This window comes from Nyctibius grandis, chromosome 22 (assembly GCF_013368605.1).
Source record: "Nyctibius grandis isolate bNycGra1 chromosome 22, bNycGra1.pri, whole genome shotgun sequence".
NCBI lineage: Eukaryota > Metazoa > Chordata > Aves > Nyctibiiformes > Nyctibiidae > Nyctibius > Nyctibius grandis.
In genome coordinates this window covers 7714269-7739637 of record NC_090679.1, presented here as the reverse complement: position 1 = coordinate 7739637, position 25369 = coordinate 7714269, and the positions used below count along the sequence as shown (strand labels likewise).

The 25369-nt window shown below is 57.3% G+C and overlaps 2 protein-coding genes across 5 annotated transcripts; both read right to left on the bottom strand.

The window, feature by feature from the left end:
- Window positions 1–5162: 5162 nt before the first annotated feature.
- On the bottom strand, window positions 5163–9191 carry DND1 (DND microRNA-mediated repression inhibitor 1). 3 transcript variants are annotated; one of them, XM_068417226.1, is made up of 5 exons: window positions 9113–9191; window positions 7623–7740; window positions 7051–7512; window positions 5944–6342; window positions 5163–5692 (listed from the first exon to the last, which is right to left on the bottom strand). In XM_068417226.1, exons 1-5 carry the CDS (start codon window positions 9122–9124, stop codon window positions 5676–5678), a joined length of 1008 nt encoding a protein of 335 aa, XP_068273327.1. In that variant the 5' UTR covers window positions 9125–9191; the 3' UTR covers window positions 5163–5675. The 3 variants fall into 3 exon arrangements, with proteins under 3 accessions (XP_068273327.1, XP_068273328.1, XP_068273326.1); XM_068417227.1 differs by having other exon boundaries at window positions 5163–6342; window positions 7051–7114; window positions 7211–7512; XM_068417225.1 differs by having other exon boundaries at window positions 5163–6342.
- A 382-nt stretch (window positions 9192–9573) lies between these two features.
- LOC137672714 (histidine--tRNA ligase, cytoplasmic) lies at window positions 9574–24157 on the bottom strand. Of its 2 annotated transcripts, none has more exons than XM_068417115.1 (13): window positions 24053–24157; window positions 23141–23230; window positions 20094–20213; window positions 19813–19908; window positions 19136–19261; window positions 16978–17085; window positions 15372–15470; window positions 13387–13480; window positions 13104–13231; window positions 12760–13002; window positions 11769–11885; window positions 10960–11106; window positions 9574–10043 (listed from the first exon to the last, which is right to left on the bottom strand). In XM_068417115.1, the coding sequence occupies exons 1-13, from the start codon at window positions 24131–24133 to the stop codon at window positions 9984–9986; spliced, it is 1509 nt and encodes a 502-aa protein (XP_068273216.1). In that variant the 5' UTR covers window positions 24134–24157; the 3' UTR covers window positions 9574–9983. The 2 variants fall into 2 exon arrangements, with proteins under 2 accessions (XP_068273216.1, XP_068273217.1); XM_068417116.1 differs by having other exon boundaries at window positions 23995–24077.
- Between the last annotated feature and the right edge of the window lie 1212 nt (window positions 24158–25369).

The following is a 25369-nucleotide window of genomic DNA, read 5'->3' as shown; positions in this document are numbered from 1 at the left end:
CTCTCCTGCCCAGGGACCAGACCCCGCCCCTTCCCTCGCAGCCCAGCCCTGGGTGGCATCGACCTTCTCGACTCAGCAAGGGCCACGTGGTTGATGGACAGAGAAGAGCACACAGCGCTGGTGTGAGCAGCTGAGAGCATCCAGCAGCTCTTCAACACCAAGTCCAACCTGTGCTGGTGCCATCAGGAGGCAGGGACCTTGTGAGACCATGGGTTAGAGGGTGGCAGGGGGTGGCCCACCTATCTCGCTGGCAGCCAACGGGCAGCACAGACCAGAAGGGCATGTGGGGCTGCAGTGTCCCATGCCACCTCATCCCCCCCACGTCTGGTTGAGGTCCTGGCCAAAGGCATGGCCACCTCTGACCTGAAGACCCCCAACTGTGTCCTCCTTGGTGGCAATGAGATGCCAGTGGGCCAAAAGGCCATTGAAACCCTTGGCGCCACCTCTGTGCACTGGGTGCCCAAAACCAATGTGTGGTCCCCAGGGCTCTCCAAGCTGGTACGTGCCCCCATCCCCCAGCTGGCACAGGAGATGTGGTTGGGGGTCCCACACGCTGCCCTTGCAGCCACTTCCTCAAGGGCAGCGTGGGGGGGTCCTGCACCCCCTGTCCCCATTGTGTCCCCTCCAGGGCCCGCAGTGCTGCACTCAGGCTGTCCCTGCAGCTCTACTCTGGGAAGGACAAGGAAGGTCTCCAGTCCACACCAGCATCCAGTTAGCCTGGTTGGGACCATTTGCCTGACCAACCTAGCGGCTTTCTGTGATGGAGTGACTACAGCAGTGGACAAGAGAAGAGCTACGGATGTCATCTGTCTGGACTTCTGTAGGACCTTTGAGACAGCCCCTCCACAATATCCTCTCTGCATTGGAGAGATATGGGTTTGATGGATGGGCTGTTCAGTGGATGAGGAATGGGCTGGATGGTCGCATCCAGAGGGTAGTGGTCAATGGCTCAATGTCCATATCAAGATCAGTGATGAGTGGTGTCCCTCAGAGGTCCATACTGGGACAAGTACTGCTCAGTGTCTTCACCACAACACAGACACTGGGATTGAGTGCCCCCTCAGCACATTTGCAGATGACACCTGAGTGGTGTGGTTGACACACCTGAGGGGCAGGATGCCATTCAGAGGGACCTGGACAAGCTTGAGAAGTGGGCCCATGTGAATCTCATGAGGTTCAACAAGACCAAGTGCAAGGTCCTGCACATGGGTCAGCGCAACCCCTGGTATCAATGCAGGCTGGGGGACGAAGGGATTGAGAGCAGCCCTGCAGAGAAGGACTTGGGGGTACTGATGGGTGAGAAGCTGGACATGAGCCAGCAATGTGCGCTCACAGCCCAGAAAGCAAATCATGTCCTGGGCTGCATCAGAAGAAGGTCGAGGGAGGTGATTCTGCCCCTCTACTGCGCCCTCACGAGACCCCACCTGGAGAACTGTGTCCAGCTCTGGGACCCCCAACAGAAGGACACAGAGCTGTTGGAGCGAGTCCAGAGGAGGCCACGGAGATGCTCAGAGGGCTGGAGCCCCCCTGCTATGGAGACAGGCTGAGAGAGCTGGGGCTGTTCAGCCTGGAGAAGAGAAGGCTCCGGGGAGACCTTCTAGCACCTTCCAGTACCTGAAGAGGGCTTACAAGAAAGGTGGGGACAGACTTCTTAGTAGGGCCTACTGCGACAGGGCAAGGGGGGATGGTTTTAAACTAAAAGAGGGGAGATTCAGACTGGATATAAGAAATATTTTACAATGAGGATGGTGAGACACTGGAGTAGATTGCCCAGAGAGGTGGTAGATGCCCCATCCCTGGAAACATTCAAGGTCAGGTTGGATGGGGCTCTGAGCAAACTGAGCTAGTGGAAGATGTCCCTGCTCACTGCCTTTAAAGGTCCTTTCCAACCCAAACCATTCTATCATTCTATGACAGACCGACCTGGCAACTAGTTTGTCCCCTGTCATCCTTGGTGGCCCCTGTGCTTGTTCTGTCTGGTTCCAGCTTGGCACCTCCTGCCAGGTCCTCAAGTGCCAGTGCCACTGCTTCGTTGCCTGCCTTGTCAACACCATCATGGTGTTGAACATGGGCAAGAACCTTCCAAATACAAGGTACTGACTTGGCAAGGGTGTGGAGGAACAGTTGAGCTGGGCCGTTCCCCTGCCCGCAGTCGTTCTTCAGCCATGTACGTGATGAGCGGCCCGATCTCTGCAGCTCCACGTCAGAGCATCAGCAGGAGAAGGATTTACATGCCAGCACCCAGCACAGCTCAGCTTTCCCTCTTGGCCCAAGGAGTCATCCAGCATCCCTGTCAGCAAGTACCAGACAGACATCTGTGGCCTCAAGGTGAAGAACGAGCAGATCATGCAGGACCTGTCCCTCTCCACCAACTCAGCTGAGGCACAGGGCCAGTGCACACCCTGAGTGGCCAGGACCACGAGCCACTGGTGCTCCCCAGTGTCAAGGCTCAAAGCAGGTCCCCAGTGCCATCCCAGGCCTGGCAATTGTGTCCCTAGGGAGCACCATCCTGCTGTGACTGTGCTGGTTTCCATCTTGCCTGCTCCCCATTGCCCTCCCATGTTGCACCTGGAAGGGAGGGTTGGACTTGGTGTTGGCACTGAAGATCTCCCGGATGCTCTTCTCCCGAGACCTTTCTCAGCCTGGTCTCCATTGCCTCAGACCCCTACGAGACCTGTGTCCACACCCATTCCACCATCAGCTGCACTGGTACATCTGCACATCAACATCTTCAAGGTAAGATGCTCCAGCCTTGGCCGTGGTAGCCTTGGGACTAGTCCTCTTGGATGTCAGTTCTGCTCAGTCCCCTCACCCCTTCCTCACCCTTCAGCTCTGATCTGCCCCGTGGAGTCTCTACCTCACAATTACCTCCATCCCGACTGCCATTGGGATTTCTCCTCCCTGTGGTCCAGGGCTGCTCTCAGCCCCAGTTCCCAACCCCTTGGGTGTTCTTCCAGGAGCTGGACTATGAGCAAATCTATTGGGCCATGCTGGTGTCCCCAGCCTTTTGATGGCTTTTGCTTCAGGTGGAAACCATCAGCAAGAGGATCAGGCAGCACCACCCCTTCACCACCACCAGCACCATCATCCAGCTGTATGTCCAGGCTCCTCCTGTGAAGAAGATGGAGCTATGATGTTTCTGTAGATACATCTTAAGATAGCTGTGAAGATCTGGTCTATCTGTATGCGGTGGGTGCTGCTGACCATGGATGCAGATGGGTGGGCTTCCCAGTGAGGGGGGTCCCTCTCTCCAGGGTGCTCACTGAGGCCAGGCTCCTGCCTCATTCCAGACTGTCTTAATGAAAAGACTCGGCTGCTTTGTGAGCTAGGGTGGCCCTTCTTCCAGCCCTGCTCATGGGCAATCACGATCTCCCACGTGATCCTGAGGCACACCAAGTCTGGGACACATCCCCAGGGCCAGCATAGCCCTTGAACCCTTCGGGGTGCCTCAAAAGGCACTAGTAGACCTTTGGGGGGCACGGAATGGCCCACAGAAGACCCAGAGGAGGGTGTCACAGGAAAAGGCATGTTGGAGCCCCTGCAGTGCAATGAGAGGCACTTTGAAGACACCAAAATTCACTCGGACACTCCTGTGGATGCACAGAGAGAGACGGTGAGGGTCCTGGCACACGTCAGGAGGGACGCACAGACCTCCAGGGAGTACAAAAAGGCACGTGGAGGCACCTGAGGGTGCATCAAAAGGCTCTTGGAGGATTCTCACGGGCACGTCCAAAAGGAACAAAGTGTGTCACTTGGTTGCTGCCAAAAGGGAGCTGGAGGGTCCAGATGCATGTCAGAAGGTACTGGTAGAGCTCTGGAAGCAGAGATAGACGCGCAGGGCCATTCAAGGTGCACCAAATGGACTCAGAGCCCCATGGGCCACATCCTAATGCTGTAGGAGGCCTTTGAGGCACTTCAAAAGGCACTGGTTGACCTGTGTTGAGCACAGAACGGCCCTTGGATGACACGTGAAGGCACTCAAAGACCTCTGAGAGCTCATCGAGAGGTGCTCATAGGAGCCTGGGGGACACCAAAAGGCCTTCAGAGAGACCTCAGGGAGAAGCTGGAGCCACAAAGCTCTGGGTGCCAGGGGCTGCTGCTTCCCACAGGAGCAAATGCTGTAGAGTCCTGCATCTGGGCAAGAACAACCCCATGTACCAGTATAAGTTGGGGACAGACCTGTTGGAGAGCAGTGGAGGGGAAAGGGACATGGGAGTCCTAGTGGACAGCAGGATGACCATGAGCCAGCAGTGTGCCCTTGTGGCCAAGAAGGCCAATGGCATCCTGGGGTGTATTAGAAGGGGTGTGGTCAGCAGGTCGAGAGAGGTTCTCCTCCCCCTCTACTCTGCCCTGGTGAGGCCACATCTGGAATATTGTGTCCAGTTCTGGGCCCCTCAGTTCAAGAAGGACAGGGAACTGCTAGAGAGAGTCCAGCGCAGAGCCACGGAGATGATTAAGGGAGTGGAACATCTCCCTTATGAGGAGAGGCTGAGGGAGCTGGGTCTCTTTAGCTTGGAGGAGAGGAGGCTGAGCGGTGACCTCATTAATGTTTATAAATATGTAAAGGGCAAGTGTCATGAGGATGGAGCCAGGCTCTTCTCAGTGACATCCCTTGACAGGACAAGGGGCAACAGGTGCAAGCTGGAACACAGGAGGTTCCACATAAATATGAGGAAAAACTTCTTTACAGTGAGGGTGACTGAACACTGGCACAGGCTGCCCAGAGAGGTGGTGGAGTCTCCTTCTCCGGAGACATTCAAAACCCTCCTGGACGCGTTCCTGTGTGACATGATCTGGGTAATCCTGCTCCGGCAGGGGGTTGGACTAGATGATCTTTCGAGGTCCCTTCCAATCCCTGACATTCTGTGATTCTGTGATTCAGGCTGTGGCTCTGGAGCCTGGAGGCTGCAGGATGGATCCAAGTCCCCCCCCCTCCCTTCTCCTGCCGCTGAAGAAGACAGGCTTCCTGGTGTGGGGGAGAGCACCGAGATGGTGCTTGGTCAGAGGGAGCTGAGGATGTGGGAGCGAAAGACACGACACAGACGGTGCTTTCCAGGTGACTTTAATCCCAACTGAACAGCAGCGGCCGGACCTCCTGGTCCCGGGGCATCATTCATGGCCAGCCGGGCACCCCCCGTCTGTCTCCCCGCGCCGCGCACTGCCCTGCGCCTCCCCGAGCCCGCAGACACTCCCCCGGGTAAAAAGCAGCTCCACCAGCCCCCGGGACATCCCCTGCTCACCAGGACGGTCCCCTGTCCTCAGCGGCCACTCCTCAGGACCAGGCGTGCCAGCTGCGGCCGCGCACAGGCCCCCAGTGAGCCCAGGCAGCCCCAAGGCCCCTCCGCCTCCCCGAGCAGCTGCTGCTTCTCCCACGACCTGCACCGGGCCCCTCCGCCACAGCAGGGCAACACAAACCAACTCAAAAGAAGCCAAACTCGGCACGTGAACCTACATCCCCAAAGAACAGAACCAGAACCATCCCCGAGGGCCAGCCGGGGACGGGGCAGCCGCCACGGCCCACGCCCGCAGCCCCGTCCTCCAGAGCCGGCTCTCAAAACAAACCCAAACGAACTCAAAGCAAAGCTGGAACAGGCCCAGGTCCCCCGCGGGGCTCGCCCACGCCGGCCCCGCGGCCGGCGGCTCAGGTTCAGCCGGTGGTCGGGGCAGGCCGCTGCCTACGTGGGCTGGCACCCTGCAGCGAGAGGAGAGCGTCGGGCCCTGCGCCGTGCTGGGGCAGCAGCACCCCAAACCCCCCTCCCCGCGCGTCCTCTGCTTCCAACCCGGAGCTCAGAGCCCCCGGGGTCACAGCTGGCAGGGGGGTGACAGGGTTTCAGCCCTGCCTGCCAGGCTGGGTGCCCCCACCACAGCTCCACGCTCCCAGGAGACGCCCCAGGACTTTGGGGAAGGCCGGGGGGTTGGCACCGACGCCGCGCGAGGACTCACCCAGCATCCGGAGAACCTGCAGTGCCACCGCCACCTTCGCCTCCTCGTGCCCGCTCTTGCCCGGCCCGTCCTGCCGCACCCACGTGAACCCGCTGAAGGGCACGGGGCAGCCCGGGATCACCACCCGGCACCAGAACCGCAGCCACCCGTTGGGGTTCGCCTGGACGCACTTGGTGAGGAACAGGGGGGTCCCCAGGCACCGCCTCTGGCACAGGGCGTTCAGACGGTCCAGGGTGTCGGGCAGCACCGGAGACAGGGGCGCCTGCTTGGGGACCCCCGGGCCCTTGCCCCCTCGCACCCAGCTGGGTGATGGCTTCTCCTTGCACGACTGCAGCTTCTGCTTCAGGTCGGGGTTCAGCCACTCCACCCTTGTCTCCACCCCATCAAGCCTCATGTTCCCTAGGAGAGACCGGCAGCAGCTGGCAGGAGACGCTCACCCACCAGCCCTCCCAGTATCACCCTATCCCACCCCGTCCCGTCCCCCAGCACCTGGCACAGTGACCCCCATGGGTGGTTTGGCACTGACCCACCGTGTACAAACTGTCCCCTGCCTCCAGGACCCCTCACCCAACTGCAGGGCAGTCGCTTCTCCATCTCCTGTCGCTACCAAGGTGGGCTCAGGGCTGGAAAGCTCAGGGGATTTTAGGGGCAGGGGCAAAGGCATCAAATGCTTCTCAGCTGGGGCAGAAACGGGTACAAATCAGGACTCTGGAGGCTCCGGTTGGATGTCTGGGAAATGTGTCCCATCAGAGGTTAGTGCTACCACAGGACAGGGCACTGATGGAAGGCATCTCCATTGGGAGGGTTTAAGAACTTGGTCAAAGCTGGGGATGCCCTGGCCTGCTACTGGTGATGCTCCTGCTCCGAGGAGGCAGCTGCCTGAAGACCTCCAGCGGTCTCTCTACCCCACCACCACTAGGTCTGCAGGAGGACTGCTGGGGATGAGCCCCACTGAGGACAGCTCAGGGGACACAGGGAGAGAACAAAGGATGTCTCAAGGCTGAAGTCACCCCGCAGCTGAGCCTGGAGATGGGATCAGTCCTTGCTTAGAGACACCAGGAAGACCAGCCCCAGCAGCATCCCACAGCACGCCCGCCTCCCGCTTACCTTCCATCAGGGTCTTCTTGGCCATGGCAGCAGCCTGGTGCGAGCTGTACTTCAGCACAGCGAGCTGGGCTGGTTTTTGGGAGGGGCTGGCGTAGAGGGTGATGCTGAGGACCCCCTCCGTGACCCGCCGCAGCGTGGCCTCCAGCTCCCGCTGGCTCACCGAGGCGGCCAGGCCGTCCACGCTCAGCTCACACTTCTCCGTGCTCCTGCACACCACGATGGCGCAGCCCTCCCGCACCTCGAAGTTGTGGAAGGCGGCGATGGCCTCCTTGGCGCTGCGCCGGTTGCTGTACTTGGCGTAGGCGAAGCCCCGGTTGAGCCCGCTGAAGGTCATCATGAGGCGAAACTCGTAGAGCTTGCCCACGCGCTGGAAGAGCGGGATCAAGGCGTTCTCGTACATGTCCTGCGGCAGCCTCCCGATGAACACCTCCGTGCCGGCCGGCGGGGGATCGCCCACCCAGCCTGCAGGCACACAGCGACGTGGTGAGGCCCACCTCGCCTCTGTGCCCACCACGCACCCTACGGGCCACGCTCCCAGGGCACCACGGCACAGAGATGCTCTTCTCACATACCTGGAGGGGGGCCACCGTATCGCCTCTGCCCGTTGATCTGCACCAGGTTGGTGCCGGTTTCTTTTGCCCAGGCGAGCAGGGCCATCTTATTGGCCTGGTTGATACTGTTGGTCCACGTCTGAGGAGGGACATGACGTTGGTGCTTGTCTGGGCAAAGAGTTTCCCACCTCCCAACTGGAGGCATCCCAACCCCATGAAGCAACTGGAAGGCCTGGCATCAGCCAGCACGTGGAGGAGCAAACGCTGAACCCCTCTGCCCTCAGGAAACCTGAGGAGCCTCCCAACACTGCACATCTAAAGGACAGCGATAGGAAAAGAGGACACAGCCTCAAGCTTCGCCAGGGGAGGGTCAGGTTGGACATGAGGAAGCATTTCTTCTCAGCAAGGGTCATTAGCCATTGGAAGGGGCTGCCCAGGGAGGTGGTGGAGTCACCATCTCTGGAGGTGTTTAAGAAAAGACTGGACATGGCACTTAGTGCCATGGTCTAGTTGACAGGGTGGTGTCAGGGCAATGGTTGGACTCGATGATCCCAGAAGTCTCTTCCAGCCTGACTGATTCTGTGATTCTGTGACTCCCCCTACCCTGCTCCTACCCTGCTCCACATGACTAAGTCCAGCAGCTTTGGTAGAGCACAAGGACACCAAGAGTTCCCCTAGGGATGCCTGCAAGGGCTTTGAAAGCCAAGACACAGGCAGCTGGCTGGCGCTGCAGGAGGGGGCTGGAGCACAGAGCCAAGGTGCCACATCACATCACGAAATCCCACACAGGTGGGAGCCCAAGGCAGCCAACTCTCTTCTTCTACTAGCAGCTCCTCAGGCTTCTGAGAACATCGAGGAGACACCAGGCTTGTGGTGACATCAGCAGCTTTTAGCTTATTAAGGACTGCAAAGCCTCATTAAAGCCTCGGAAACTGTACACTGAGGGGGATTAAAGCCATCCCAGCTCAGCCTGGCTGCCCCTCCTCCTCGTCCATCCCCAGGTGCATCACCAGGTGGTGGCACCTTTCTATCTCCAAGGGGTTTCATCTTTCCTGAAGATCAAAACCACCTGGGGATGAAGGTGGGGACCCATCCCTGCTGCGAGGGCACAGCAAGAACAGCCCCGCACACCCCAAAGCCTCCTGCCACGGCCCTGCGGCCCCCAGGTCTGAGCCCCAGCCCGGGGCACCTCCTTGTCCCCTGGGTCCGGGGGGAGGTACCTGGGCTCACGGCGGAGGCAGGACCCGGCTCTGCCCACAGCCCCCGCCGATTCGGGCTGACGGGGGGTCACCACCACCCCACGGGGCACCGGGACCGCCAGCCCCAGCTCACCGCGGGGGGAAGGGGTGGACTGGGGGCGGCCCCGCGCTGGGGACGGGGCTCGAGGGCTCCGGTCCCCGCCCGACGGCTCCCCAAGAGACACCCCGCCCCCCCGGAGCAGAGCCGAGCCCCGCACCGGGGCTCCCCACCCGCCCCCGGCCCCGCCATGCCGCCCCCCCGACGGCGCCCACCTCCGCCTCCATCGCCGCCGCCGCTGCTCCTCCTGCTCCTCCTCGCCGCCCGGGCCGGGCTCTGGAAGGTTCCACGGCCGCCGCTCCGCCCATGGCGCCGGGCCCGCTCCGCCCCGGGCGGGGCACGGGGGGACCCGCCGGCAGCGCCCGCCCCGGCGCCGGGCAGCGGCGACCACCCCCTGCGGCCCGTCCCCGGGAGGGGCCGGGGGTTTAAAACACCGCCTGGGGCCGGGGCACGACGCGTGGGGCAGCAGCGAGGGGAGCTGGGGGCGGAGGGCACCCCGCAGCCCCCCTTCACCCGGGGCGGGGGCCGGGGAGCCCACCCGGGGCTGCTGGGGAGCTCCGGGGGGCGGTGGGGCCTTGCAAGGAGGGAGCAGCGGGGCTGAAGAAATGGCCACGGTGCCATTTAAAAACCAGCAGGTGGGTAAATCCCTGCCCCGAGCGGAAAGTAAGGCCAGGAGTGACGGAGTGGGAGAGACATTTATTACGTTTTCACGTGCCGTTCCATTTTCCTCGGGATAAGGTCACCCCCCGCAGCCGGAGCAGAGAGACGGGGCGGGAGGTTTAGTCAAAGCGATGGGAACGAGAAGCTGCAGGCAAGACCCTGGGGCTCCACGTGTCACCGCCACGACGGCGGACGGAGGCCGGCGTGTGCCAGAGCCACCTGCAGAACATCTGTCCAGTGGCGGAGTCGAGGGCCGGGGCACGGCGGAGGAGTCGGTGCAGCCCCTCTGCTCCCGTGGGAAAGCGAGAGCACGAGACAAGAATAAATACAGGTTTCCAAGGGCTCCCCGCCCTGCTGCCGTGGGGCCTGGCGAGGGGAGGAAATCAGCCAGCATCCACCCAAGGAGCAGACGTGGCCGGAGGGGGGTCAAGGCCGGCTCGTTCGCATCCTGATCTCCTCAACCAGGTTCTCCCGGCGGACGTTGACCTGCGCAGGGAGAGCACAAAGCTGCCTCAGTACAACACAAGCAGCTGGACGTTATCGTGACCTGCTCTGGTCCCACAGGGACACCCCGCACCGCATTCGTGGCCCTGTGTCTCAGGAGGTGACAGCGTGGTGCTGTCACCGGTCCCTCTACGGGGACCAAGCAGGCTGCAGCACAGACAGAGCTGAGCCTGCAAACCTGCCAAGCCCTCTCCTGCCCACCAGCTGGGAGAGCGATGCTCTTCCCACTCTTTCCTACTGGTTCCAACGCCAACAGCAGTGCATAGATCAGCACTGGTTCCACTTATTCCAAGAGGGCATCTCCAGGACCCTCAGCAATGGTCCTGCACCTGGACAGACAGCATGAGCAGCCATACAGCCCACCAAATCACCCCTCCATGCTCCAGGCTCCTCAACTGAGAGTTCAAGGAGGCCACATGATGGGAAACTCTCCAGAGCTGGAGCCAACAGTGCTCCACAGCTCCAGGAAACTGCACAGGGCGAGAAACTGAAACATGAGGTGTTACAGGAGTCCCTGGAGAGACAACTGCTTGAAAAGATCTACGGAGGAAAATCCTGAGAACCTGGGGCTTGGTGGCAAACTGACACCAGGGCACACGCTCCACAGCATGTCAAGAGGGATTGAGGAAACTCACCTCACCCAGTCTCCAAAAGTGCACCCACAAAGCCACCACATCAGTCCACAGGCCTCACCTAGAGTCTGCCAGCCCTGGCTTGTGCCCCTCTACTGCGTGTGGAGAGCCTTCCCCTCGCCACACCTTCTGCATAAGCCCTTGCCATGGACAGCCTGATGGCACCACGGCGGAGTGGGCTACAGATGGGCCTGGAGGGCTGGCCTGAGCTGGGATGAAGGGTCAAGTAGCCAAACCCTCTTCCGCCAAGCTACCCCGGGCCTCACCTCCTCCCTGGTTGCCACGACCCGCAGCTTGACGACTCCATCCTTGAGCTCCTGCTCACCCACAATGGCAACAAGAGGGATGCCCGTGTCCTCGCAGTACTGCAGCTGATTGAGCAGCTTGGGGTTCTTCTTGTACAACACTTCTGCCTGGAAGAGAACCAGAGCACACCACCATGATCAGCACCGGCCTGTTCCTCTGCACCCCCTCAACCAGGCCAGTCTGCTCATTGCCGTCTGGTGAGCGTGGGGGAGAAGATGGGCTGATGGAGAAGACTGGGCATTACAGCTAACAAGGAATGCAACACAAGCCACTGCTTACCCTGGGAAAGCACCAGGCCGTTAGCTCTAGTGTCAGACCAGGGCTGACACCCGCGGCATCCCTACAGGATCAGGAGCCCAACAGAGCACCCAGGCCTTCTCCTCCACTCAGCCACGAGCCTGCCCCACAGCTTGCCTTTGGCCTGTAGAACAGCCCAGGCTCCTCCCTGGCCCCCCTCTCCCCTCCTTCCAAGGCTCTGGGGTTTGGTTTTCGTTTGCTTTCTGTTGGAAGCGCCTGCGTTGGGCATCTGTCCTGAGATAACGGACACAGAGCAGCTCCTGCAGCGTGACAGGGCTAACCAAGTCCCCCTGCCCAGCCCTTCCTGGAGAACACCCAATTCAGGACACCGAGAGGCTCCACACAGGAAGGCAGTCTGTTGCCCACCTTCTTCCTGTGACTCCTTCCTCCCAAAGCAAAGCCAGATCTGGTCCATTCCTAGCACAGAGAGTGGACCAGGCAGCTCCTGACTTTGCCATCACCTGGATCATACCTTGATTCCAGCATCCCACAGCTCGGAGATGAGCTTCAGCCGCTCTTCAAGGAGCTTCTTTTGGGCAGAGGCCACCAGCACTTGGGTCTCTGTTGTCCTGATCTTTTCCTCAGAGGCCTAGAAAGGGGACAAGACTCAAAAACTGCCATGGACATACAGAGATATTGTATGAGCAGGATGGTTCACCACCCCAGGCCCATCAACTGAGCGGTGAAGAGGATCAGGCTCAGCGAGATGAACGGCATAAACTGAGGAGAGTCAGGGAGGCCCCACAGACCCCCTCATGGAGCAGCAGCTCATCTTCTGGGATTGTTCCATGGTGGGGGCTGACACAGCCTCCTGCGCTGCAGGTGCACGCAGACTGTGCTGAGAATGAGCAATTTCTCTGCCAGCTTCTGCCTAGAGACTGTTCCTCCACACCCAAGAGCCTCCCGGAGATCTGCTCCAAGCAGGTCAGGAGAAGCAAGCCCAGGAGAAGCTGGCCAGAAGCAGCTGCCTGCTCTACAGCTGAGCTGGTAACTATGGGTTAGACTAACAGCAGCAAGGTGAGATGCTCCAGCACTGTCAGGAGCCACCTGCTCCCATGGCAGATGCTGGATACTCAAAAGTGGAGCAGCACTGCCTTGCCAAGGAGGACGTGGGGTCACAGGGATGCCCTATGCAGTGGGGAACACTAAGGCTCATGAGCTGGTACAGCTGAGGATTAAAATGCCCCTTCCAGCTGCAGCTGAACAAGCCACGTCTGAGGGCTGCTGGAAGAGGGGTCATGTCTGCATGGGAGCCCCAGAGATCATCTCCCAAGCCAGAGAAAACTAGAATTATGTCCTACTTCCAACTCATGCTGCAGGACACAGTAGAGGCCTGGCTGGCTTCTCCATCAAAGATGGCAGCAAGGAAGACTCACTTCAGCATCTGCTGGACTGAGGGTACGTGGGGAAGACGTAAATCCCTGCTCGCTCTTCATGCGTAGTTGAGCACCAAAGGCACCTACCTCCACTCTCTGCTCTAGGATGGAGAAGATCCGCTCGATCCCAATGCTGACCCCCACGCAGGGCACCTTCCGTCCCTTGGGATCAAACATCCCCACCAGCCCGTCGTAGCGGCCGCCTCCAGCCACGCTCCCGACGCTGACCGGCTCCTCCACGTGCTCGTTCTCCTGCTGCAGCAGCACAGCCTCAAAGATCACCCCCGTGTAATAGTCCAGGCCCCGCGCCAGGCTCAGGTCAAAAGAGATCTGTAGGACACGAGGGAAGCCCCGTCGCTGGGCGCACTCGGGGGGGCCCCGGCTGCCCGGCCACGAGGGCAGCACCCCCTCCTGCCTCTGCACCTCCTCACCTCCCCTGCGATGCCAAACAGCGTCAGGTACTCAAACAGCAGCTTCATGTCCCCCAGCCCCTCCTTGGCCAGCTTGTTCTGGGACAACTTGGCGTCCTGGAGAAGGCGCTCGATCAGGTCCAGGCCCCCTGTGGGAACGACCCGTGCCTCAGGGCTGCCAGGGCAGCAGCACCCGCAGCCATGGGCCCGCCCAGCCGTGTATGGGCCTTGCACCCCCCCATCGCCGGCCCTCCCTGCCTGGCCTGGAAGAACAAGGCCAAGGGCTCGACCCCCCGGTGCTCACCGTGAAGTTGGACATACTCCCCGATGCGATCCGCAGCCTCAGGAGACAGACCCTTCTCTCCTACCATCTCGCTCCTCACTTCTTCCCAGGGCATCTGCGAGGGGAGAGAAGAACATCAGCCCCTGCTCCAGGGACGTGGTCTCTCCTGCAGAAGGTCTCTGGTGCTCCTGCCCAATACAGATGAACAGACATATCTGCCCTCGACAGGCCTGGACACAGCAGAACCCCATCGGTGTCAGCGTGGTTGAGGTGCATGAGAGCCATACGGTCATAACTCCATTTCTTGTACCTCTGCTCAATGTTTGTATCCCAACCCTACAGTCAGCAAAGCTGCCCAAAACCTTGAAGCCCCAGGGCAAATACTTTGGTTTTGATTTCTGGCCAGAATTGAACATCAGTACTGTAAAAGCACCGAGTCTGAGAGACATCTTGCTGCTGTGGTTTCCTTGGTTAGGTACTTAGTCATAAATACCAGTCAAGAAAGCACTGCTAGTCACACCTACCACCTGGGAAGGGGTGAGGAGATGGCTGGTGATGCAAAAACCCAACCTAAGCAGAACACGCTGCAGTTTTCCTACTGACCAAGGGGTCAAAGAGAACCAGAGTCTTGACCACATCCAGTTGCACTGAGATAAATCGCAGCACTTCAGTACAAAAACAAGGAAATGATCCCACTCTAAAAAAGCCCAGTCCTCCCTTCCTCTTGCTTTTCCACACATACACAGCCCCAAAACCTACGCTTTGGTCATGCCTTTGCAACAGGGCTCACTGCTAACAGGGCTTTCGGTGAGCCTTCCTCTAGGTGACCTCACTCAACCGTCAGACGAGGCCTCCAAAGGAAGATGCAGTTCATCCGTGAGCAGAGCAACACAAACACACGCACACGAGACAAGGTACAAGGCTGCTTTGTTTAACAGGGGTTCACGGGGAGGTGAGGAGCACTCCTCTAAGCAGTCAGCCCGCAGTGTCCCCCACATGACTCTGAACACACACAGAACTTCACCTCCAAATTTTACTTCAGATCCCAAGCCAAAAAACCTGAGTTTTTAGATTGCACTTCATTTGAAGGTTCCTTTTCCTTAGCTATTAGTGGAAGAGTGTATACACATTTATAGACTGATCTCCAGTCTTGGCCTACAGTCAAGATAATCAGCTGCAAATAAAAAGTTGTACCTACACTGGCACCTTTCCCTCCTCCCAAAGGGCCACCTAAGGGCCTGAATCTCTCAGAGACCTTCCCAACAGCCAGTGCTCTCGTGGCAGCTTGCCGAGCACAAACCTGTGGGTACCTCCTGCCTTGTGTCTGACAGGAGCAGCTGCACGTGGAGGGGGCTGCTCTGCATCACACCAACCCTGAGTAAGGCAGACAAACAGCGATGTCTACACACAGCGTGTTTTATAAAAGTACCTGTGCTACATGCCCAAATCAGCAGAGGTGTGGATGAAGCGACCAGGAGACGTGGGATGGGCTACCATCATCTCACTGCACCAGGCAGAGATACTATGGCACTGAGCAGCTTGATCTGTCAAGATCCCTTCCAATCTGGGCTGGTTTATGATTCCAGGATACAACTGTGATTCCTCACAGCACCTGACTGAACTGGATGCATTTCAAAAGGCTTTTCAATGCCCTGGCCCCGTCTAGGGGCAGGTTTTCGTGATCCTGGTTCACAAGCAGCAGCAGCTTAAGGCAGCTAAAGTTTGGGATGTTGAACCTCCCATGTGAAGAGCATTTTTCTTTCCCTCCTTTCCATTTGTCAGGACCTCGTGGCATGCTGGAGGAGCAAGCATACAACCCAGTTTTGCTATGTGACTGCTATGCCCTGCGTGCCTCCCCTCCAGAGAACGCGGGGGGAACAAGAACAACTCCATGTTTATCAGCATTTTCCAGCCAGTTCTCATGGACCACAGTAAGAGCAGCCCAGAGGGAGAGACTCACTGACACTCCAGCAGGGGCAGTTGCAGCCCAGGGCTCCAGCCTGTACCTTATCCAGTTTGTCAACACTGGAGCAGATCGTTCGGAACTTGCTGTCTGGGACACCGCAAACTGCAAACATCCCATCGAGGATGCGCCGATCGTTGACCTGGGGGAGAGGGAGCAAGTCATTAACTATGAACTCAAACAGATGCTTCAGCTGTGCCCAGTTTCCCTCCTCTCTAGTTTTAAGCGTGGAAGAGAAACAAGCAGATGTCTGCCAAGATTTTTTGCTGTTTGCAATTTTTGTCTCTTCTCCATTCCAGGCAGCTCAGCTGCCTCTGCCCGCAGCAGGCCAGCTAGCACAACTGCCTCCTACCAAGCCTGGGTAGAGCTACCACATTCTCCTTCTAGAGCCACAGACACCTCCACTCAGAGCAGAAAAACCAACGGGGCCTGTGAGTTGTCTCATGTGGACACGTAAAAACAGCTCAGGAACAGACCACAGACTAAGGAGATGAATTCAGTGTGTTACCCTGCTCTCAGGGTAAGAACAAAGGGACATCTGATTATTTTAAAACCTCACTAAGGATTTTTTTTTTTTCCTTTGATAGTATAGTTTAATTATGCTCTGTAATAGTAGGTAACTGAGGCCAAAGGCTCAGCTGGATTCAACATTTCCATGAGTACTGAGAACATCTACAATTAAATGAGACAGAAGCAAAGACTGCTCAGGAGTTTGTAATCCTCCAGCACCCACATGAACCAGACAGCGGCTCATGGAAGACCAGAATAACTGCAGGCAGGTTATGCTGCTGTTCCCCGTTGCAGGGGTGTCTTCTCACCCTTTCACCACTGCCCACAGCAGCTGTACAGGCAGATCCTGCACACAGCTCTTCAGCTCATCCCAGACAGGTTCAAGGGCAGGAAACCAGCCCCCTGCCCAGTGGGGGCCGCACATAGGAACGCAACACCCAGCCCGCACTGCTCACCTCCCCTGCAAAGCCCAGCAACAACCCAGCTCTGGGTCCCCCTCAGAGATCCCACCACCCTCCTGCACATCAGGCACTCCTACCCATCGCTCTCCTACTGCTGTAGGCCCCTCCCCATCCTGCCTGACCTGCACACCCAGCACCTTTTGCTGCCACCCCAAGATAACAGAGGTGTTTTGAAGCAAACAGCAAGCTCAACCTACATACAGTAGGACACGACTCTTCTTCTGGAAGAGGCCTTAGCCCCAGAAAGGACTTGGTGGGAAGGCAGGAGCCTGCAGACAACACAGTACACACACCGAGCAGAAGTCCCTACTAAGGGGGCATCAGGAGCTGGGACAAGGGCAGGGATCCTTGGCCAGAGCCTGTGTTTCACTGCAGGCAGCAAATATGACAGCCGCCTGGTTAGTTGGCTGCTGGATGTTTTGTAGGGGACTGTGGTTAATGCTAGAGAGAACTCTGCTAACTGCAGCCTCAGGAAACCTCCGTGCATTCCCAGCTAAAGGCGAGTCTGAGCTGAGGTCCATCCTTCTAGCACAGACACCACGAGGAGGCACAGGCAGGATGAACTTCTGGATCAGGCCTCAGTGGGCGTTAGAGTAGGAACAGGGGCTGCTGTGTAACACCACAGGAACAATGACCACTGCTTCCCACCGTGGCACAGAGAATCCTGCCCTGTCTCACCTTAATGAGAAAGTCCCCGAGCTGCAGGTCACTCAGGATCTCGTGCACGATCTTCAGGCACTCAGCATCGGGAATCATCGGGTCGAACTGGCCGGCGATGTCAAAATCCTGGGGCACAGGAAAAGGCAGTGAGCAATTCACCACTGCTGGTGTGGCTGCAGCAATACAGCTTCAGCTCTGCTGTTAGCAGCACTTTGTTCACAAAAAGCAACAGAAATGGGATGTAAGGGAGCACGAGCCCTCGCCGATGGATCCAGAAGGGACAGGATGTGGGTTAGGACCCTCTGTCAAAGGCAGCAGTGGTCTTGTGTCCACTGCATCACAGAGGGTTTGTATACTGTGTCATGGCCAGACAGTTTGTGAGAAGCTGTTCTGCTTCTCCCTGCTTTCTGCTTCTGGAGGTGCCTGACCTGCTCCCTGCCTCTGACCCAGCTTTGAAAGAGAGATCCTTGAAAAACAACAAAAAGGAGAGAGCAGAGTGATCACCAGCAGTAAATAAACAGAACAAAGGAACCAGGAAGGGGAGGAAAAACTATTTGGTATGACCTAAATGCCAAAAGTTCCACCTCGATTCGTAGGATGTTCTTTTTTTAATAATACATATGCCAGTCAAGTCAGTGATGAGGGAAGAAGAGAAGAAAAGCAATCTCAGCTGAGGTAAAACCAAAGTTTCAACTGCCAAGACAGCAAAAGAAATGAGAAAGCTGAGTGCTCTCCACCAGAGATTAACAGATGAACCAGCATGTAGAACTAAAACCCAACAGCAAGATGTTTTAATAGGCTGGGACCCTGTGATTGGAAAATAGCAAAGACAACCTCAATAAAACACAGAAGCAACAAGAGATGTCTTATTCAGCTGCCATTTATCAATCCCCAAATGCAAAGACTTCAATGAGATTTTGAGTACAGGAATAATTTGAATGAAGTGGGTAAACTTCCACATGGCTTCACCAAGCTTCCTAAATAAATTGGGGCAATGGAGGAGGAAAGAGGTGAGATCACGTGAGCTAATCCCCGATCAGCTGAGTGCCAGAAAGGCTGATGCAATCCCCGTGGAAATTGGGCAAGGTCTGGTACAGACAGGGAAGTGCTGCTACCACTGTATGTGGCACAGGTGAAATCTCACTGAAAAAACCCAACCAAGGGCTGGTGAGTTATATTTAAGATGCACAAAAAGCTACAAGGCTGAGCAAAGAAGCAAAGCATCTCCAGGGAGAGAAGGTAACAGAGCCTGATTTTTGTGGCCTAAGGGAGGGGAAGATTTCTCTAAACATTTCCCAAATGTTTATCTGGGAAAGGGGAAGAATCCACATCAAGGGATGACAGCTGTCGTTTAAAGAGCTGCACTGGCACAGGGAGAAGTAAACTATCAGAACAATGAAGTTTAGCCTGGGTATTAGAAGACTCTTTCTAGCTATCCTAGGAGTGAGATCTTGGAAGAGTCTTTCAGATGACACAGCAGGCAAAGACCCCAAGCTGTCTGGAAATGGGAATTCACCGAGCTGGAAGGTATCCACAGGGGCTGTGTGATGAAACAGGAATATTCACAAACAGGAATTTGTTTGCAATATGAGGCCCTTGGGACTGCGTTAGTACAATGGAACAAAGCCGTTCCTCGGGGCTACCACACTTGTCTGAGAAAGCCACAAAGGAAATTGCTTTCTTACCTGTTCTGTAATGTGGCCTCTGGGTTTTTTCCTTCCTTTGAAATAAAGACTGACTAAGCACGGGACAGAAGTAGCATACGCTACGGCTGAGTTACTCGCTCACCTGGTTCATGTGTCCTGCTAACACACCCAGGAGTTCAGCTGGTGCCAGATTTGGGATCAGAAGGAAATTCTTCCTTCCTTTGGGATGGAGCAAGGAGCTGCCCTCCTCCACAGTGCGAACCAGGCCAGATACCTGGGGGCTGTGTTACGAAGTTCCCTGATACACCAGCGCCCTGTGTCACAGCCATCGTCCTCCCTCTCCCACTCAAGCTGGTTTTCACACCCATTAGGGCACACTAAGAAGATCAGTGTATCCTCCTGAGCTTTCCACAGCCACAGGGAAGGCCACTGCAGGGCAGCACAACCTTTAGTCCTACGTTTTTACGGTGCTACGTCCCCACAAGCGCTGCCCAGCCTACAGCTGCATCCCTGTCAACGGCCAGACTCACACACTGGTAGAACTCCCTGTAGCGGCCCCTGGTCATGGCCGGGTTGTCCCGCCTGTAGACCTTGGCGATGTGGTAGCGCTTGATGTTGGTGATCTTGTTCATGGCCAAATAGCGAGCGAAGGGCACCTGAGATGGTAGGGTTAAGGATGGCAAAGGGGAAGGAATCACCCCTCCCAGTTATCAGTCACAGACAGTGCTGGGTCCTCACTATCTCCCCAACACCCAGCACGGTGCAGCACACACCCGTGGGGCAAAGCAACTAAGAGACAGCTGGACTTGCCACAGCTCCCTAGGGTCTCCACAACTGTCCAAGACATTGCCCACACACGCTGCCATTAATTGTCCCTACAGGCATCTTCCAGCACCTCCTTAGGTTGGATCTCAGCCTCATGCAGGCTGTGTGGTGCAGCAGCCCAGCCTGGGCACTCAGCTGCAGGAGAAACCCCGCTCAGTACAGACCTTCCTTACCTCCACACACAAGCGTTACTTCACCAAACAGAAGATGTGTCCAGTAAATAACTCAGCAAAGGTTCTGCACCCACTGAGCCCCACTGCTCATGCTCTCCCTGCCGGTATGGGGTCAGAGCAAAGAGACTGTCCTCCCTCCTCCTCCCTTGCCCCCAAAAGGAGGGCAGCAAAGGTGACAAGAGCCCTCAGCACAGGCTGTGGCAGGATACTGTCAGGTCGTAGCGCAGGGACAGCAGCTCTCCTCCTTGATCTTTCAGATCGTAGATGAGCTTCGAGTCTTCGCCGTATTTCCCTGTCAGCGTTTCCTACAACGAAAGGACACACGAACAAACAGCATCTTCAGTGACAGGGGATCAGCCCTAGAGCACACAGAAAACAAGGGGAGAAAGGGAAGACACCTAGAAGATGGAAGAAGAAAACTCAGCCCTCAACACATCATATGCTTTCAACGCAGGGTCCTCACCAGCCAACGAGCTGTGTCCTCACTCACCTTCAGCTCAAACACCGGCGTGTCGATGACTTCTGCTCCGTGGCGCTTGAAGCAGGTGACGATCGCATCGAAGACTCTCTCACGAATGGCCATCTGCTTGGGGCTGTAGTCCCGCGTGCCCTGGGGTGAGACAAGGAAAAGAAAAGCAAAGGACACCTTGGGTTGGAGGCACAGGGTGGAGACAGAAGTGAGAAGCAATGTGAAGAAGCAATCATACTGCTACCAAAACCAGAGAGATCAGGTGCAGACACCAGATATTGGGAGAGGTGGTAAAAAGCAGCACTAAAAACCACTGGAAAACACCAGCACACAGCTCAGACGTGATCTGCCATGGTCTGCAGAGCTAAACCTAAGCCAGGACTTTCACATACAGGAAACAAAGGAGCTAACACAGACCCAGCATTCAGAGTTCAGTGCTTTCGAGCATGCCAGCGCAGCCAGGATCTGTCTGCAGCTCCGATTCAGACCTATTAGCCAGATCCCTGCACAACAAGCCACCCCGAGAGGTGGCATCAGAGGACAGGCACGCTTTGAAGCTGTGGGACAACCAGCAGCTCTACAATTTCCAAACACACAGAGAGAGAAATCATCTTCTCAAAGTGCAGCACCTGTGAAGTGCCCATTTACTGTTCACTGTGACGTGCTCCCTTTTAATTCCTTCGCTGTTAAGAGTCACTGAATTATTTCCATGACCACCTTTAGGCTCTCAGCAACATATAAATCACTGTTAATTAACTAGACCTCCCCCTTTCATTTTCTAGGGACTGGCAGTTAGGCAGGAGGAAGCAGAGAGCAGGCACTTTGCAACACCCCACCTGCAGGTCGCACAGAGGAGACGGCTCTCAGCAGTGCACTGACGTGGCTGAGACAGGCTGGGAACCCAAGCTGTGTTTCCCTGGACTGCAAAATCCTCTCTCCACGTCTTTAAACAGTGAAATATCCTTCCACTTTCCAGGTCTCACACCACGATTACATTTACCAAAACATACAGCAAAGGAAATGGACAAGGGAGACAGTTTTGAGACATTTCCTAAGTCAGTGGCATTAACATGAGCTGTGACCAACATTCGTAACAGTCTTCACTACACGGCATGGAAGTGCAGTCGGTCTCTGGTCAGCAGCTAGTGATGACACGTTCCAGTTACACAAAATATCAGCATAAATTCAGAAGTGTGGCCAGCAGATTGAGGGAGGGGATTCTGCCCCTCTACTCTGCTCTCCTGAGACCCCCCCTGCAGTGCTGCGTCCAGCTCTGGGGCCCCCAACAGAAGAAGGACACGGAGCTGTTGGAGCGAGTCCAGAGGAGGCCACGGAGATGCTCAGAGGGCTGGAGCCCCTCTGCTCTGGAGACAGGCTGAGAGAGTTGGGGCTGTTCAGCCTGGAGAAGAGAAGGCTCCGGGGAGACCTTCTAGTACCTTCCAGTACCTGAAGGGGCTACGGGAAAGCAGGAGAGGGGCTTTTTACAAGGGCATGGAGTGACAGGATGAGGGTTAACAGTTTTAAACTGAAAGAGGGGAGATTTAGATGAGATATTAGGAAGAAATTCTTTGTTGTGAGGGTGGTGAGACCCTGGCCCAGGTTGCCCAGAGAAGCTGTGGCTGCCCCCTCCCTGGCAGTGTTCAAGGCCAGGTTGGATGGGGCTGGGAGCAACCTGGTCTGGTGGAAGGTGTCCCTGCCTGTGGCAGGGGGTTGGAACTAGCTGGTCTTTAAGGTCCCTTCCAACCCAAACCAGTCTGTGATTCTATGAAATTGCATTATGGACACTATCCTCAGGGGCCTGGAGACTGAAAAGCTACCCCTGAAGGAAGGGTCCTTCTGCAAGACACAGAAATGTCAGCAGCTGGCCAGACCTGCACAGAAAACAGGACTACCCATCCCCACAGACTAAGGCAAGGTCAAAAGCCATGAGACCTTTCTCGCTCCCCACATTTCAACATGTGCTGAACGTTCCTGGCAAACACAGCCAGGCATTGGGGTTTCTTTGGCTGGCTTGTGCTTTGCAGCTCCCCCACAATGAGCCTCACACCAGCAAGAGCTGCACTTCACAGCACTCCGTGCTCACCCAACCTACCAGCAGCTTCATCCCCTCTGTCCAAGTTAACGGGGAACAGGATCAGCTTGAGGATCCTTGATCCATGAGAGCCACTTTCAGCAGGTACTAGTGGGGTCAGTGCTACAAGAGCTGAAGGGTCCTAACCCTAAACTCATCAGAGCAATACAAGTCATGACCTTACTTCAAATAGTGCAGTCCAAGCAGCTATCACAGAATCACAGAATAAACCAGGTTGGAAGAGACCTCTGGGATCATCGAGTCCAACCGTTGCCCTGACACCACCATGGCAACTAGACCAGGGCACTAAGTGCCATGTCCAGGCTTTTCTTAAACCCCTCCAGAGATGGTGACTCCACCACCTCCCTGGGCAGCCCCTTCCAGTGTCTAATGACCCTTGCTGAGAAGAAATGCTTCCTAATGTCCAACCTGAACCTCCCCTGGCAAAGCTTCAGGCTGTGTCCTCTTGTCCTGTCGCTGGTTGCCCAGGAGAAGAGGCCGACTCCCACTTCACTACACCCTCCCTTCAGGTAGTTGTAGACTGCACTAAGGTCACCTCTGAGCCTCCTCTTCTCCAGGCTAAACACCCCCAGCTCCCTCAGCCGTTCCTCGTAGGTCAGACCCTCCAGACCCTTCACCAGCTTGGTCGCCCTCCTCTGGACCTCAACATCTTAAACTATGACACCTCTCATGCTGGGCAGCTATGATAAAGCTTGACCAAAAGGGAATTTAATTTCCTGACCACACCAGCCAGTGGCTGGCTCGTCACGGAAGCACCACAAAGACTTCCAGTTAGTAGGGTATCTGGGTTGGATGCTGTCAGGAATGTTTTCACCCCTCTCTCCCCTGCTACTAAAATCAAAAAGGGAAACAGAAATGAGAACAAGGACAGGCAAGTCTGTGCTGAGATTCTGCACACACAGGTGGTGGGGGGTGCTGTGGGGGTGCACGGGACCAGGTCGTGCACACAGAGGCGTGCGCGTGCTGGGGAAGTTACCTTTGGGGTCTTGAGCACAAACTTGTGTTTCCCCTCATCTCCCCCCAGCTGCGCCTTCATCTCCAGCAGTTTCGCCACCTCCTTCGCAATCTGGGGAGGGAACACGGAGGGCGCTGGGGGTAAACCTTCCTGCCAGGCCCAGCCCACAGGCCTTCCCCAACACCTTCAGCCTCAGCATTCCCAGTACACCCAAACTCCTCAACCTCAACACAGCCACTATGCCCAGTCTCCCACAGCAACCCCCCGCCTCTCTCCAGTATTCCCCACTTCTGCTACAAGCACCCCAATCTCAGCACCCCAACACCCCCACCATTCTCCGACTCCCACAACCTCCATCACCCTCAACACCTGCCTCCCCAGACCCCCCCTCCAGTCCTACCACCCTCTGCAGCACCCTCAGGCCCAGCACCACCAGCTCCTGCTACGTGCACCCCAGCACCAGCAGTCTCCAGCATCCTTCTCCCACTTCTAACACCCATAAGCATCTGTCTCTCCACTCCAACACCAGTATCACCAGTTCCCACTCCCAGTCTCCCCTGCACCCTCTCCCCAGGCACCTCAGTCCCTCCGCTCTCCAGCCCAGCCCAGTACTCCCACCATCCCCAACACCCCTCTCCTCAATGCCACCACCCCTAACCCAGCAACACCTACACCAGTCCTCCCAGTCCCACACAGCACCCCCCCTAAGCCCAGCAACCCCAGCCACACCCCAATCACCTCAGCAGCCCTCTCTCCAGCCCCGCACCAGTACCCCCAGTTGCCCCCAAGCCCTTCTTTCCCATCCCAACATCCCCCGTCCCCTCTCCCCAGGCCATCTCCCCCCGCTCCCAGTCACACCAGTCTCCCAGTCATACCGGTGTCCCACTCCAACCCCTTCCCAGCCCCGCAGGCGGGTGTCGGGACCAGCCGCACCTCGTCAGGATCAGCCTTGTCCTGCTTCAGCCGCCGCACCGCCTCCGCCTGCGCCCGCACCGCTGCCTCCGCCGCCGCCATTGCCGGCCCGCGCCTGCGCGCTGCCGCCGCCGCACCCCCTCCCCCCCACTACGCCTGCGCGCTGCCGCCACAACACCCCCACTGCGCCTGCGCAACGGGGGTTGCGCCTGCGCAGTGCCGCGCCCGCGCGCCACCGCCCCTCACCGCAGCTCCCAGGCGAGCGCGGGGGCGGGCGGCGGCGTCGCGAAGCTCAAATAAACTCCCGAGGGTGCGGGTTTTTTGCGTTTGTTTTGGTTTAATAACGTGTTGGGTTCGCGTGGCGAGGGTTTGGGAGCGCGGGGCGGCGTCCGGCAGAACCTGGCCCCGTGTCCGATAGAGCCGGTGCTGCGGGATGGAGCCGCCGCTGGCCAAGGGCGAGCCCGTCAGCGGCAGTGGTGGGGCCGCTGTGATAACGTGTTTGAGAAGGGAGGGAAAAAACAACTGTGCAACTGCAGCTGAAGGGAGGAGTGAGAATATGAGGAAAACTTTGCCGTGAGGGTGGCAGAGCCCTGGCACAGGCTGCCCAGGGAGGGAGGAGTCTCCTTCTCTGGAGATATTCAAACCCGCCTGGACACGACCCTGTGCAATGTGCTCTGGGTGACCCTGCTTGGGCAGGGGTTGGGCTGGGGGATCTCCAGAGGTGCCTTCCCACCCCAACCAGTCTGGGATTCTGTAATATGTGAGGAACAACTTTGCAGGCACCAAGGTCAGTGAAGCAGGAAGGGGAGGAGGTGCTCCAGCCGCTGGAGCAGAGACTCCTCTGCAGCCCATGGTGAAGATGGGTGAGGGAGAATGTCCCTCTGCAGCCCGTGGAGGTCCACAGTGGAGCAGACATCCACCTGCAGCCCGTGGAGGACCCCATGCTGGAGCAGGTGAATGCCTGATGGAGGCTGTGACCCCATGGGAAGCCCACACTGGAGCAGGCTCCTGGCAGGACCTGTGGCCCTGTGGAGAGAGGAGCCCATGGTGGGTCAGGTTTGCTGGCAGGACTCGTGACCCCATGGGGGACCCATGCTGGAGCAGTCTGTTCCTGAAGGGCTGCACCCCATGGAAAGGCCTCATGCTGGAGCAATGAGTAAAGAACTTCCCAGGGGAAGGACCCATGTTCACGGAGGACTGTCTCCCATGGGAGGGACCCAACACTGGAGCAGGGGAAGAGTGTGAGAGGCTTCCCCCTGAGGAGGAAGGAACAGCAGAGACGTGTGATGAACTGACTGCAACCCCCATTCCCTGTACCCTTGCACTGTTGGGAAGGAG